This window comes from Stegodyphus dumicola, chromosome 10 (genome assembly GCF_044657685.1).
Source record: "Stegodyphus dumicola isolate Sdum_Otavi_A_Nest chromosome 10, ASM4465768v1".
Taxonomy (NCBI): domain Eukaryota; kingdom Metazoa; phylum Arthropoda; class Arachnida; order Araneae; family Eresidae; genus Stegodyphus; species Stegodyphus dumicola.
The window spans coordinates 56,734,720-56,751,301 of record NC_140777.1 but is presented as its reverse complement, the minus strand read 5'-3'; the positions used below and the strand labels follow the sequence as shown (position 1 = coordinate 56,751,301).

At 33.0% G+C, this 16,582-nt stretch overlaps 1 protein-coding gene across 2 annotated transcripts in view; it reads left to right on the top strand.

Annotated features, from left to right (window-relative positions):
• Positions 1 to 16,582, top strand: part of LOC118193527 (sodium/potassium/calcium exchanger 5-like) — an 89,908-nt gene that overhangs the window by 50,127 nt on the left and 23,199 nt on the right. For both annotated transcript variants that reach the window (XM_085824946.1, XM_085824947.1), the window contains one exon: positions 14,019 to 14,222. In XM_085824946.1, the coding sequence (XP_085681072.1) occupies positions 14,019 to 14,222 (204 nt within the window). The remainder of the gene's footprint in view (positions 1 to 14,018; positions 14,223 to 16,582) is intronic.

The following is a 16,582-nucleotide window of genomic DNA, read 5'->3' as shown; positions in this document are numbered from 1 at the left end:
TTTGTTCTGGAAATTGGATTTTATAATAAAATGCAGAAGTTCAAAAGGATATCCATGCCACGCTTCTTTTTCTTTTCTATGACAATAACTAAAATTCAATTATTGAAATACTTCTCTCTTAACGAGGAGCATTGTTAATGTCACTGTGATAATAATTTAGTTGGCATTCGCAATTTTATTTCAAAAGTTTTGATGGAGTAATAATAGTATAACAAGGGTAGCTGTTGGAATCTCGTGGCGATTTCTTTGAATACATAACATCTTTAATCTTTTTTAAAATTCCTTTTCAACTTAAAAACTCTTTTAAAAAATTAAAAATTCTTTTTTCCCTTAATTTAATTAGGTGTGCAATTCTCATTCTCCTTAGAGTGTCTCGACCATCTCCATGATTGACCCCTATAAAATAATGTTTCAAGCGAAAAATACCGATTACCACCCACTTATCATGATACAACACTACCAGACACCCACTTGTATTTAGCCTCTCCATGCGCGCGGCTTTCTTGGTTTTCTTTCTTCTTGTGACGCTAGTCACTCTCCTTTTCCCATTCCCGACGCTTTCTCACTGCCCGACCAGACTGTTTAACTTCTTGTGCCCTATTGGGATACTTAATCATAGAGCCGGCATAAGAGTATTAAAAAAAAAAAAAAAAAAAAAAACACCGATTCCAAAAAGCCGATTTCCTCTAGTTGGGGGTGATCAAATACCGATCCCCTTTAGTTAAACCTCTAATGTTATCTTAAGAAACAAAGAAAATTTATTTTTATCTAAATATAATTTTCAAAAGAAATAATTTACAAGACTTGAAGAACAGCGCTCACAGAATTAGGAAATAAAAATCATTATTTTATGTGACGTTTTCATTATCAATTCATAATGATTTCAATAAAAAATTATTTTAAAATAACTTTAAAAGTTGAAATTTTGCTACAGAATAAGAAAATATTTATCATTTGTCTTCATAATATTTTAAATTTCTGTTTTCTCTGATCTCTTTGTAGCTTTCTAATAGAATAAAAAGGCAAATTTTCTATTAATATGAATAAGATGTGAAGCGAATGTAAATTATTTAAGTGGGGTAGACATATTTTTAATGAATAATTCTTAAAATATTACACGTCCATCATTTTAAGGATAATAAATCAGTCAATCTTGAAAACAACGTTTTATTTTCCAGAATTGCAACCTTATCATCTGTACTACGAGTTTTAATCTAAACATTATTACTAATGTGCTGAACAATTACTTACTTTCCCATTTATTAATATTTCATCATAATCTGTAATAGCTTACATTTTATCCGTTATTAATCACTGATCTGATTGCTTTTGAATTATAGTGTCGAAACTTGATCTACAAAAATTTGCTTTATATGTTCAGGTTTTAAACTGAAAAAGTTTAAAATTTTAGTAACTAGTGATAATCCTAAATAATAAAAAGTATTGCTAGTTATACTGGAAATGATAATGAAAATTTAGAAAATAATAAAAATTTGAATCTGAAGGATTTACTGATAATTCTGTTACATTTATAAAACCTTATTATCTAATCTTTAATTTAATAATGATATGGTTCGCATACTTTGTATTGTTGCCTTAATTGTGTAAGTACAGTATTGAGTAAAAAAGGAAGATTAAGTAAAATAAAGAAAACGCAAACAACATGGCTCAACATAAACGAAAAAAATATTTTAAATATCGGTAACAAAAAGTATAATAGAAAGACCAAGCTGAAAAAACACTGCGGTAGTAAAATACACTGCTGCTTGCGGAGTATCAAATCCCGTACTTCTTCAGGAAAAAAATTGTATAAAAAAGGGAAGTTAAAGGAAAGAGTAAATTAGTTAATAAATAACATAACCCTTAAAATCACTGAGTAATTAATGCAGCAAAATATTCAGCTAAAACCGAACTGTAAGTTTTTGAAATACATCCAGAGGTTCTAGTCTGTGGTCTGCGGACTACGAAGTGGTCTTCGAACCCTGTCTTCGGGTCCTCTTTAGATCTCTAAAAACGTTCTCTTTTTTGTAAGTGAAATTAATGGAGATTATTTAAATCATTTCTTTCTGATGAGAACCATACGCCCATGGCCATTTCACCATACGCATCAAGTATTCATTCAATTTGCTTTTACTTAATCTGTGAGAGAATGGGTTTTCATCACTAACTAAAATAAAAACAAAGAACCAAAACAGACTTCATGTATGTGCCAATTCTTAATTAAGTTCCCTAGCATGCATCCAAGCACAGAACAGTTGTACAAAAATCGGAAAGCTCATCCATCTCATTAATGTGAGTACCAATTTATTTAATTTTTAGTTAATAAAGTACAGAATATCCGAAATTTAATAATCTTGAATTATTAAAAGCGAATATAAATGTTCTCCTGTTGACTTAGTTGTTTAATACCAGTATAAAATTAAATATATCTTAATTAAATATTTTTTAAAAATATAAGTACACTAGTAGTAATATGTATTAAACAAATTGCTTTCGAATGGGATAAGAGTAAAATGATCCACAGAACATTCTAAGTTACAAAAGTGGTTTCCAATTAAAAAGAGTTTTATAAACGCCGTGTTAAGCAAAAATGGAATTGAAGAATGTCAGGTTCATTTTTGCCGTCCGGCTCATATGACCGTAACCTCCCATATGCGTTTACAATCACGGCTCCTAAAGAAATTAAGCAATCAAATCCTAAGACTGTTTATTAAGAGGTATGGACATGTAGCACATAGATTTCACTCTCGTACCACGACACCATACATCATATGCCATACGATGTGATAACCAACTCATATCTCGTTTCTATGATTTGGATTTCATGCTCTAATTTTCAGTTATATGATGAAATAACAACATTTATCTTTTGATATATTAATTTATTATCTCAGAATATCCATTCATTTAGAATTTTTGTACAGCAGATAAGCGGAACTTGCAGTATTGTTTTCAAAGGAACGTTCTAACCCATTGTATCAACAGCAAGAGGCGTAGTTCTGACTTTTCTCTTTGTTCTATACTTGGAAATAAACGCCTGCATCTTGTCTTCTGGGCGTTTCGAATTTTGGTACAAAGCCATTTGTACAAATAGTCATCTATACTCCGCTTCAGTAGTTTGTAGGCTGCTCTGTAAGGGCTGTTTCATGTTACTAGACCGATTATTGATTTTCTGAGTAAAATGCAGTATGTTCGCACTTAAAATTAAATTTTAAACCACTATAAAAATTACTAGTTACTAAAGGACATTTTGTGTGATTTCTTTCCAAAAAATTTGCTTGTGCACAGTGACATAGCTAAAAGAGGGAGGCACATTTGGGAGGGTTCGCGTTAAACATTATTTTATAGGATTTAGTCATGTGTCTGGTTGGGGCATGTTAAAAATAACGAGATTTTGAACTGCAAAAAAAAGTTTTACCTCGAAGTCAATTACTCAAAATATTCATCATTAGATTTCAAACGCTTCTTGCTATTACTATTTATTCCTCTTTTATTCTGTCAAAATTTTTAAATGAAAATTACGAATATCATCTAAATTATAATTATGATGAAACTAATAAAAATTCGCCATTCATAGTTTTATTTCCATCATTGCTAGAGAAAATGGAACGGGAACGTGGAAGGGTGATCCTTTTGAACTTCTGCAGTTTATTCTAAAATCCAGCCTCCAGAGCAAAGGTGCAAGATATTGTAATACTACTGCGAATTTTCTTCATAATTGCTGTAAGTGAGTTGTGAGAAGAGTATTCTAAATAAAAATCATTTAGAGAGCATTTTAGTGCTATAAATGTTTATTTTGCATTAAAAAAATCTCTCTGCACTATCTGGAGGAATCAAGTAGATTTTTACGATGTCATCGATGTTCTTAAGAAGAAAGAAAGAAAAAGAAAATGAATAATGCATTTTAAAATGCTGGAATTAAAATTGTTCTTCAAAAATAAACATAGTTTAAATTTATTTCCCTATGTATCATTCTGCGATATTTTTTAGTTATTTGTTTGTATATGAAGAAAGGCGGGAAAATCAAAAAGATCGGCAAAAGTTCTAGTTACGCCACTGCACCAGCCTGAAAATTTTGCCACAACAGTATGAAAATGCTAGAATACATTTACAGCAGTAATGTGATTTTTGTAGTTTTCGGTCAGTGGCCTTATAAGAAAATACAATAAAAGAAGAAAATTAAAAGTCTGAAAGAAGTAAATTATTTAATAAACAAATCTAAAGTCAGCTGAAACTCAGCTCCATTGTTGAGATACATCTGTTAGGCAAAGATGGAAGTGAGGAATCGGATTCTGTATTGTCGTTGTTAAAAGTTTTATTTTAATTGTTGTTATAAGTTAGTTTATTCAGATAACTAGTAAAATATTCTGAAGAATATATGCTGTTATTTTTCTCTAGCAGTTTTTTGTGTCAAAATAAAAATTAAGAATTTAGATCTTGAAAAACTGCCAACAAATTTTGACGAAACGAGAAACTTACAAGAGGTACAAATAAGCTTACGAATAGAATGCTAGTCTTTGCGATAAAATGCAGTAAAAACTTTATGGGATGTAGAATCTTGTGTCAGCTTCGTACAATAGAGAATAGATTTTCACCATACGCCCATGGGAATACCGTCTTACCATGAACTTAACATTACCGTAAATTGCCCAGCCAGCGGGGGATGACATATGGAATGGCATCTATATTTTTCTCTCTTTCTCCTTCCCTCTTTTGTACAGAAAGAAAAAGAAAACGTGGAGCAATAGTTAGAATAAAATGATCTGATTCATTAAATTGTGACACAAGTACCAAGATAAACAATAGACACAGAAAAATACATTAATACAGTATGAGAGATTTCGTTACTCTAATCTCGACGAAGACAATTCTTTCTTGATTAAGAAAAGTTGGTAAGCGACTTAAACTTTGCGAAGATTACCATTAATACCTAATTATAGCTAAGCGATTTTGCGAAGATTACCATTAACACCTAATAATAGCTAAGAAACTTTCAATAGAATCACACCCTTGATTTCGCGAATGGTATAGAATGGCATCAAGTATTCATCTTTATTCTACCTCAGCAGTGATGATCAGTACATGCAGAGCCGGATTTAGACTTTTAAAGGTTCTAAATACTTAAAAGATTTTAGTGTGCCCGCTTATATTTATGGCTGTTCGTTCTTTCATTTTTTGTCTCTCGGCTTTGGTTTAGTTGCATCATACATCCATTGTAAAACTGGCAATGAATATTTTTGTGGTGTTCCCTTTCCTGAGTCCCTAAGTACCTTTTGTAGTGCCCCTTTTCCTTGATGCCTATTAAGCAAGTGCTTATTTTTCTTAATGGTTAATCCAGCTCTGACTAAGTAGTAAGCAGATAATCTTCTGTCCCTATTGAATACACCATGGAATACACGGCTTACCTAAAATCATCTGACATCCTCGTAGTGTCCAAGTAATTCTTAAGCCAACATAGTTCTTCGATCTATCCTAATGGAGAATCTAATGGACATCATTTTTTGTTAAGTGAATGCACTTCAATTAGATGGCAAAGAGAAAAATACTGGAAATTTTGGTCGATAGAGCAGGGCCTACGAGAATTAAAACACTTTCTGAACAGATATCATCCCGAATAAATACCATTTTTCAGTAACTGTATTAGCCAAAATTGTGACAGATCTAAATATCATGGCTATTTCGTACGTGATCACATTGTCTTAAAAGGGCAAAATATTTCTTCTGTCACCCTTCCTCTGAATTTATATACGTTGTAAAGTTGTAACTGTAGTTGAAACTGAACTTATGTCCTTCAACCCTACTAGACAGATCAGCGAGTCATCGCTACTTCTGAAATAGTGTGACATAGACTTGCGAAGGTTTTTTTGTTTAATCTGAACTAGTAACATAAGAAGCACGACTCGTACCACAGACAAGAACCACTACGTGGCGATGTAAATTGAATAATAATAGTCAAATAAATTTAAACGTTGATAAAGTAGTCTAAGAATGCAGAGTAAAGTAACTAAGTCCACTCAATTAATTTTACGGTGCTTTTAAGTTTAAAGTATCTCTTGCGAGAGAATGCGAAATACTTTTAGACAGAGCTGGCGAAATTCTAGTAGCAGCATAGCGCAAAAGTGCCAGAAACTCTCTCTCTGTAAGATCATACAACATATATTCAACACAGTATTTTTTTAAAAAAACAATGAAGGGTGAAAAATTAGGCTACACGCGAAATAAAATGTATAATATAAAACACAGTAAAATGCTAATCATTGGAAACAGGTTAATGGCAAAAAATACAGTAAAATACCTATCGATGTAATAAGTGAAAAGTTAAAACATATAAAAAACCGATCAATGGAACAAGTTAAAACAAATAAAAATATATGAAATAACATATGAAAAAATAAATGAAATAACATATGAAAAAATAAATGAAATAACATATGAAAAAATAAAAAATTATAAAAATTATAAAGCGGAAAATGGTAAATTAGCTTAATTCGATGTCCAACCTGGCTTTTCAAGGGAAATTTCTGGCTAAACGTCGAACCAAGCTAACTTCATTACGCGTTTCGCCAAAACTGACAATTGAAATTTTAGTGTTACGAAAATTCTTTATAATTAGTTGAATTGTCCTAAAAAAATTTTTTTTAATATATATATATATATATATATATATATATATATATATGTGTGTGTGTGTGTGTGTGTGTGTGTGTGTAATATATTCAGGAGCAGGAATTTTGATGGCGTAAAAGTGCTGATTCATAATGGCAAATTGGAGGCGAAGGCAGATTAAATCTTCATTTTATTTTCAGCAGCATGTTGCGGCTACACACAAGGACAAAGACAAACACAAGTTACAAAGGGCTTACATTTTTCATAGATTTGTAGCAAAAAAAGAAGAAGCAGACAGACTGCAGTCCAGCTAAGGCAAAGCATAGAAAGAAAACGCGAAATGTTAAGGATGAAATCTTAAGTCAAAGTTAGTTTTGGTTCTCGAAGCATTTTGATTGGACAGTTAATATTGCTGTAAAATTATTATTGGCTGCTTGAGTTTTAGTTCAATTTACGTCACCAGAATTACGTAAGAGTCATATGACATAGATTTTTCTCGAAATGACGCAGTGCAAATAGATGTTGCTATTTTTAGAATAGAGAAAGGAAATTAATTTACGCTGCTAATTTAGTCTTTTACATATTCTTTATTTTGCTTACATATATACGGAAAGAAATAGTTACAGTAAGATCAAAATCATAATAACTCGTTAGTTTAACATAAGAATCTTGCAGCCCATTTTATCATTTTACATATAAAACAATTTCTTTTGAAAATTTTCCTATGACACAAATAAATTCACTTTAATTCTACAATATATTTGGGATAGTTTTGGTTTGGTTTGGTGTTATTATATTACGGCAAAGCACTCGAGGGCTACCTGCCTAAAGGGAGGGATGCCTTCGCGGAGGACTTTCTAAGGGAAACTGGCTTGTATACACGTTACACATGGGGAAACCACGAAAACGCCCATGCAGCCAGCCCGTTCGCGGGATTCGAACCTCGGACTGAACTACCAGTGTCCAGCGACTTTACCGCTCGGCCGCTGGTGGGCATATTTGATATAGCCAACCTATTAAATACCTTTGTAGACTGATATTTGCATATCATCAATGAAGCAAGACCATCAAGATGCAAAATTAGGATTATACAAACATATAAAAGAGTGCTCTAAAAAATCTAAAAAAGGAAACATAAATTTATCTTTTGTATGAAAACTGAAAAATTAATTTATCTGATTTCTTTTTTAAGCTAGTAAGTTCCCGTTTCTCTAAGGCAGGGCTTCTTAAACATTTTTCAGTTGCGACACCTTTTTATCACTAAGATTTTTTTCGCGACCTCAAAATCATAATATTTACTAAAATTTTGTGGGACCCCCATAAGCATAGCGCAAATCCGACGCACGCGTGAGTGAAACTGTCGATTTTTTTACTCGTACTGTAATATAAGTATTGCAGTTTTAGGTAATTAACTTTAATTTCTAATTTTAAGACATAGAACAATGTGAAAATTTTAAATAAGTAACAAACGAAATGACAGCGTCACGTGCAAAGCAAGTAAAATGAACGTTTATATTATAAAAAGAATGCGTCGAAACGCTTTCGTTTTATTTATTTCTTTATTTATTTATTTTTTGTCTGTATTGTCTTATCTTTATCTATTTTCAGATACATTGTGTAAAAATATTTGGTAATTGTAGAATTACTATAATAAGTTAAGGAAACATCAAAACTGCTAAAACTTTTGGTGAACCCCTGTTGCAGGTCCCGTGACCCGCCCCCCCCCCCTCTGGGTTCGCGAACTCTGCTCTAAAGGATCGAATAAAAGAACACGTGAAACTCGTTACGGAGTGAATTGCATGGGAATGAGAAGAGAATTATAAATAGAGTATAAATCCAACTTGTGTCTCCGTTTTAACACTATTTTAAATTTGCTTTTCTATTAAAAAAGTCTGGGTTTTTTTTTTTTTTTTTTTTTTTTTTTTTTTTTCCTGCATGTATTTCCTTGCATATTTTTTTCGATAGTCTTTCAGCACCAGGCTGTGAAAATTTTATAAGTATCTTCGCAATTTTTCCCGTGCAGAGAAAGAGCTCTCCTAAATTTTAAAATTCGTCCACGTAGTTACTGTTTTCTCCTTACTAACAAACCCAAACTATCGCATACTACTTGCGAAAGTCACATCGAATCTTTCCTTTTTAAATGTTGACCTTTATGCCAGCTGACCAACAAGAACTGACCCTTTACAGAGAAGCAAACACGAGCTGATATTCGGTCTACTATTTCGCTGAGTTATCTGCGCATTCGCTTTCTTTAATTATTTATGAATGGCTTGAGGCCTAAGGAGTAGCAAAGACAACAATAAGAAGTGCGACATTCAAATTACGAGGAAGCAGAAATGAAGATAGATATTGTAGTGCTAATATTACCATGCATTCTTATTAAAATACAGGTTTCTTTCAGAGAAATAACGTTGTTCTAGTTACCTGTAGTTTATCCATGAGTATTTTTCATTTGTTGTGTTCTTACTGTAATCACGCTCTTCAGAAATTAAATTATGCGCATAATTTTCTCCTCTTGATTTTCGGATGATAAAATTAGTCAAAAACACGGGAGAATACGATAATTTGTAGATATAAATTACTTGCTGCTTATTAAGTTACAGATATTCCATAACGGTAATGAAAGCTTTTGCAGCTGATTTAATTAAATCTTGAATGGAAATAATATGTCCATATTAGTATGAAACAAAACAAGATGCAGTCTTGTAGATTTCATTGATTACTGTGAGAACTTATTCTCAATAAAAATAACATTCCGTGATTTATCTCCCACTTGTTTTCGGCACGGCTAATGACTTCTTGACATTCATGGGATATTTATTTCGCCCACGGCTATGCGATAACAAAGAGTCTGAAGGTCTTAACTAACGCATATCATCAGCAAGATCTGAAATACATTTGAAAAGCCTTCTCGGCAAAGGCAGCCATCCCACAGGTGTCTATCTACATTGCGATGTTTTTTTTTTTTAACTGATAAGAAATTTCTAAGATAGCACATCCGTAATGTTTTGATTACAATGCAGCTATTAACAAAATTTAAATCCTTCTAAAGATTGTTATTATGTTTCCCACGCGGCAGTACAATTTTTTAAATTTCTTTAAGATATGATAAAAGCAAGCATTTCTGAGAATTGTTTTATCAGATTCTTAATGTTCGCAGCATTTATATCACTTTCTTAATTGGATAAAAAATCTTTATACTTTTATTCTATCTTTTTCTTTCCGTTCATGTTTTATCGACTTCTTGATGATCCTTCGTTTCTTAAAGGCAACGTTTCTCAAACCGTGGTTCTCGAAGCTTAAAATGCTCCTAGATTTCAAAAAAAAAAAAAAAAAAAAAAAAAAAAAAAAAAAAAAAAAAACTTTCCACCCTCCAAAAGTCAAATTTAACTGTGTATACCCTATTATAGCTGCAAATCTCAGATTCTAAAAATTATCCATGGCAATCATCTATTACGTTTTCTCCTAAGATCGACATTTTATATTTATTACCGGTTATCCTATCTATCGATTTCCTACTCTAGTCTTAGCAACGAAAGAAGGATTTAAAGCACTATTATTGTGGTCCTTCTGCTTTTCCCCATTGCTTCATTGCATATCTGGCACTGCTTAGATCATTATTATAGAAAATGGGATAGTGACTTGTACAACTGGTGCCTTAGAAATTTTAATTCAGTTTTCTTATACTAATCTATATGAGAAAGGATTTTTGACACCACTTCAAATAAAATCAAAGTACTGAAGTCGGCTTGATATATGGGACGATTTGAATTAAACTTAGCAGCATACATCCAAACATAGAACAGCTATGCAAGAATCAGCAATCTCATTCATCTCAGTAATATGAATATAAACATTTACTTCATATTTTAAGGAAATAAATGTTGTTTCACTTTACCTTATTAGGTAAAGATTATCCAAACTCTGATAGTCTTGAATTATTAAAAATGAGTTCAAATTTTCTTCCGATAACTTCCGTTCTGAATATCGATATAACATTAAATTAATTTTAATTAATTGTATGTTAAAAATATCCGTATCCTCATAGTAACATAAAAAAATTGCTCGGGAGGGTGATAAGATGATTGGTTTAGTTTGGTTTATTTAATTATGGCGGAGCACACGAGATCTACCTGCCTATGGGGAGGGATGCCTTCATGAAGGACTTTATAAAGGAAACTGGCTCCTAACATAGAAGACATTACACATGGGGTATTCCGAGTGAGTCCTGCCATCTATGATATATATTAATTAAATAGTCATATGACATGTGCTGTCATAAAAGCAAAGTCAAATGTCTCACTTTATTTTCTAGAATAATGCATGATTCCAGGGTCTGTGCAATTTCTCCAGGTTGGGGAAATTGTTGCCTTAGTCATAGATCTGTTTTAAAGACTTATTACGCTGATATATAACTATATCATATAACTATGACTCATTTGTTATATATTCCCCCCACGTTTGTTTAACATAGTGAAATTTCGGTTCTTATGTCTCTTATCTCCTCTATCATATCGATCCTCCTGCGTTAAAACAATATTTTAACTACAAAAATTCTGTGCATGTTGAAGAAGCGTTTCTGCCCGTATCTCGTGTTCTAATTGAGCTACTTTTACTATCTAAGCATTGTTGGATTCAGAATCACAATATCGTCAATTCTGTACAAGAACTAAACACTTACGTATAAAACATACGGCCGCAAATTTAATTACACTGAAATATGCCCTAAAATTATCATCATAAAAGTAAAAATTACTCAAATAAATACATAAAATAAATACCCCCAAAACAATAATGCACTAAAATCAATTTAAATATTTACAAAAATTTACAATAATGTGTTCTTATTAATATTGAGAGCATAAAATGTGGAAAAACTGTGTCGCTTTGTTAAAAAGAGAAATAGCTTATATAATGTGGAGAAATGTTATTAAATTTCTTTTTTCTTAGAAGTGTCTTTGTCATAAAGAATAAAAATAATAAAAATTTTTATAAAGTCTCTTTGTTATGATCAGACTCTTTGTTATAAAGAAATATTATATTTATTATTAAGAGAAATAACTCTTTGTTGCAAAGAGAAAATTAAAACTTTAATTCTTTGTAGATAATGCCAGATACTGAAAGGTTACAATTTTTATTTTATTAATTATTTGTTACTTACTGCACATAAATTATTTACTATTTACAGTAGGCGAAGCTTAATGTGTAGAGTCATTAGGTTTATTTTTTTTATTATTCAAGCAGGAGACATGGAAAATGGGCAGTGCCCTCGTCGGGACTCGAACCGGGGCCTCTCGAACACGCGCCGAGTGTGCTCCCGTTATAGCACGAAGGCATGCAGAAAGTAGGGAGAAAATACCTTTTAAATATGATCCTATTTTCCAAATCTATTTTGATAACATTAAACGAGCAAAAAAAAAAAAAAGTATACCTCAAAATAGCAACGCACTTTAATTAATTCGTTTCAAGTATGACTAAAAACATATAACTAGGTACTTTCATAGCATTTTGATTAGAAAAAGGCGAAAGTTTGTTTACGAACTGATTTATAATACCTCAAATGCAAATATTTAGCAGTAATAAACAATAAAAGTTATAAACGATTCATAACATTGCTGCAAATTATTTAGCTGATGTTTCGGCCTTAACCTTAATACTTGGAGGGCATCCTTCGTTGGATGAGAACTTTCCAATCTAAAAGTTAGGCAAAAAGAGCAAACTTAATTTGATGTAGATGTTTTTAGGGCATTTTTTTTTTTTTTTTTTTTTTTTTTTCAGGGGAGGAGGAATTCATTCTGCAGACTTTTTATTTTTTTTTTTTTTTCAGGGGAGGAGGAATTCATTCTGCAGACATTTTATTTTTTTATATTTTTTTTTTTGTGCTCCTTAAGAATAGGGACCTGTGTTTTATCCCCTCAAAATCGAAAACGTTATTGAAAATCTACGACAGACATGACTTCAAATTTATTCTAAATATTTTGATCTTATTAATCAAATAGTTGATGACAATAAAGAAGATATTTTCCGTGTTTCCGTATACAAAAGGACGAACTTTGGCAATTCTATAACGCTATCCGAATGGTAACATTTACCGCGATGATATTAAGCCCGACTATTGTAATACCTTTATTTTAATGAAGTTGTTCCGGTTTGACTAGAAACTTTCACTATGCCGATGTTCCGGTTTGATTAGAAACAAACTTTTCTCTGCCTCAGAATGGCAACAGTGAGAACTTGACTTTCGATTTGTTATGACGCAGCTAGAACGCTGCTCCTGAGATGTAACATTGGATTCGATTCTAGATTTTAGATTAGATTAATTTTAGTATTTTAATAAATCCTTTTAACTAGATTGAGTATTTGATCATAGAATTATAGCTGAACCACCGCTTGCAGAAATTTAGATGTGGCATTTAGATACGTCGTTAGATAGTTAGATGCGTAGGCAGCGACATTCGTGATTCGAATAGTGTACTGTGATGCTTCTTTGGCGATATGAAGCAACTCCAATGATGGAACACAGAAGAAAACTTTATTTAACACTCAAATGGCGACATACAAACAAAAAAAGAAAACAGATTCTAACATTTAAAAATAAATTACATTCTTCGTGCGAGAGTCGCACGAGGCACTCGAGTCTGGTTTCAAATATTGCCATTCACAAATACCTTAATGTTCATCTATTTAAATTATTTAAACTACAAGATTTTAATATTATTTAAAGCTGTTACAGTACATTAGTGCGTACATAAACAGAAGTTTTTTAATGATATCAGGTTTTTATATTAACAATAACGTCCTAAACTATATAGAGGGTGCTTACATATTTTTAGAATGATTTCGGTTCCATTTAATTAATGTTTAAAATGTAAAGAGTATATTTTTAAATGTTCAATCTGATATCCCTTTTCTTTTTGGCCTATAAGTCTGTACTGTCATTTTCATGTTAGAAGGGCTTTGTTCAAAATTTCCAGGCTATTGACTTCTATTCCTTTTCCAGTACTTTCGAGAGTCCATCAAACGTGGTTGGTTTGAGCTTAGAAAAAGCTCTCTTCAATAGACCAGAGGCACAATAGTCGATAGGCTAAACGTCAGGGGGGAGGGGCGATTTCGAAGGAATAAGTTGAAAAGGTACATATGTCATACCTGTATCAGTCTTCTTCTTTTCAAGGAATGCAGTGGTGCTTTTCGAACTGTGACATGTTGCTTTGTCTTGATGAAGCAATCTTTTATCCACAGATTGTTTACATACGATATTTTGAAAGAAGAATGAATTCAAAAGTAGCAGACGATATTTCTTGTTTCAAAAAGTAAACTTTTGCCAGAAATTTTCATTCCAAAACATTTGCTTTTTTTAAATTCTTTATCGAGATCGTTCCAAAAATGTGTAAACTCCTTTTGTATTTTTATAGGTGGACGATTTGCATAAATGGTGGAAAAAAAGCCGACGTGCCAGAGCCAGCTCCTTCAGGCACCGATCCTTGTCTTTGAAAGCTAGCAGAATAGGAGATCCTCGTCTCCTACTCCCAACACCGACTGCACCTTCACTGGATACTACTGATAGCCACTCAAATCTTCCGGATTATAAGGATGACAGGAGTGATAGCACTAGCTCTGTAAGTGCATGAATAACAAGTCATATTTATGCTAATATAGTTATATTTATACTGATAGGTGCGTTTATTTCGTTGGGGAAATATACGGAAAGGAAATTTCGTAAAGATTTTTAATCTTTCGGTCACTAGTAAAGTAAACGGAGAATTCTGCTTTCTTATGAAATTAACACACATTATTTATACATATGGAGGTTATAACTGCTTGTTCACTGCGCAAACATTCTTACATAACTTTCTGACATTTGGGAAAAAATTTTTTAAAAAGTTGAATAAAAAGTCAAGCTTATAATAAAATGTTGAACCACAGGTAAAAAATATTGCAGTCGCTTGCCCTAAAACAGTGATCTTCCTTCGAACCTTGGGATTCCAAGCAGCTTTTCTAGGGTCTCCGCAAGTTCAAGTCAAAATTCAAAACAATTTTTGAGTATTACGTGTACTTCGAAATGCACGATGTGTCTAGCTTAGTTACTCACATGGGGCAACTCACATGAATGAGATTGAATGCAGTTCCCAAGAGGGGCATTGGAGGAAGGGAGAAGAAGGGGGCATAAAAAGACCCGAATTTTGAAAAAATCAAACACATCAACAGTAGATAGCATTGTAATTAGCTGGAAAGTAAATAACAGAAGTAAGTTGAAACCACCTATTTCGAAAGTTTCTTAAGTGTGAGAACACTTGCCATATACAGATAGCTTAACGAAGAATCTTCACAAAAAACGTTTCAAATAATAAATTCGAGGGCAAATAATATGTAGAAAATTCGAATACGAAATGAATATACTGAATAAAAATAAGAATAATCAAACGAATACAATTTACCAATAAACTAATCCTCTGAAGGGAAACTATGTACTATAAAAGAAGGGAAAGTAAAGCAAAAATTTTTATAGTTTTCAGAAGCAAGAGATAAAATGCTAGAGAAGAAATAAGCGAGGAAATGCGGTTTATATGTCCGCATATTGGTAAAGATAAGATTAATTATTTTTAAGATTTTTTATTTTACTTTTTTTTTAAATTTTTTATGAACAGATTTTTCTGACACACATTTTGCTGCTATACTTTAAACATATTACATATTCAAAAAAATTAGTTTGATTTTTATTTGTGGAATTGGATTTTGGGAATTTCTGCTAATTAATTACATAATTATAAAAAGAAATTCTCTTTGTGTGTTGCTGCCTTGAGCTCAGTCTTTGAATGCTTCCGATTATTTTCCTTTCTTTAATGTAGTATATCATAGTGTTACGAAATGTACAGGCGCGGTAAGATAGTTTCCTCACAAAGCAGTTTTAGAGTTGCCAAAAAAGCGAGGGATGCAGGGTTGCCACATTTGGCGATAAAATTGGCGATATACCATGGACGGATGGAGAACCTTCTGGAACGAATTCTCGGTTTAACCCAGAATGTTCTCGAACTCAAGCCGAAAGCTATATAAACCCTGCTGGTCTGCAGTCAGTCGGAGTATGTGCCTCGTCTAGCAAGCTGATAGTCAGTCAGTGGAGAGTGTCTCGTCGAGTGCGAGATAGTTAGTATCGAGTGTGTGTGCCTTGCCTAGAAGTGCGACTGAGTGTGTCTCGAGAGTGCGATATAATTAGTATCGAGTGTGCCTCGTCTAGCGAGTTGATAATATCTCGAAGTCTAGCGCCGAGTGGGTTGTCAAGTGCATCGAAAGAGTCTCTTCGTGTATCGCCATTAGTGCATCGTCGAGAGAGCGTGTTGAGCTCCGGGAACGACTGAACCGAAGAGTCGGGAGCTGTGCTCTGTATGTCGTCGAGTGCATCGCGAGTTGTAGCGTGGACAGTCTCGAGAGTACGTGAAGTTCCGAGAGCGACTCAGCAGAGTCGGGAGCTGTACTCTGGTGCTTTGCAGGGAAGCTATCTCCTCCGTTATAGCCTGATAACCTGAAGGCTGTGTCGCTGATTGCTCCAGCATGTTTATAGTAGATCTCCGACGACTGTAAAACGTGACTTTGGAGCTGTCCTGATTAATATTGGCTAAATAAAGTGCGTTTCGATACTTCATCAAGTGTCGCCGTTATTCACTACAAATCTACGAACCCCGTACGAACGTGGTGTGAGAAAATAACGCAACAATTGGTGTCAGAAGTGGGATTTGTGAGTGAATGCCAGTGACTTGCCTGCAGAGGAAAGCCATGGCGGAGGAGATGAAGACTTTGATGGACATTTTTAGCCGAGATGAAAGCCGGATATGATACGATGAGGGCTGAGATGAAAGCTGAATATGAAGAGATGAGGGCTGAGATCAAAGCCGGATTGAAAGAGATGAAAGCCGGACTGGAAGAGAAGAAATAAATGTCGGCTAACAAAAGGTGCGAGAACAACTCCAACAGATGAAAGTGG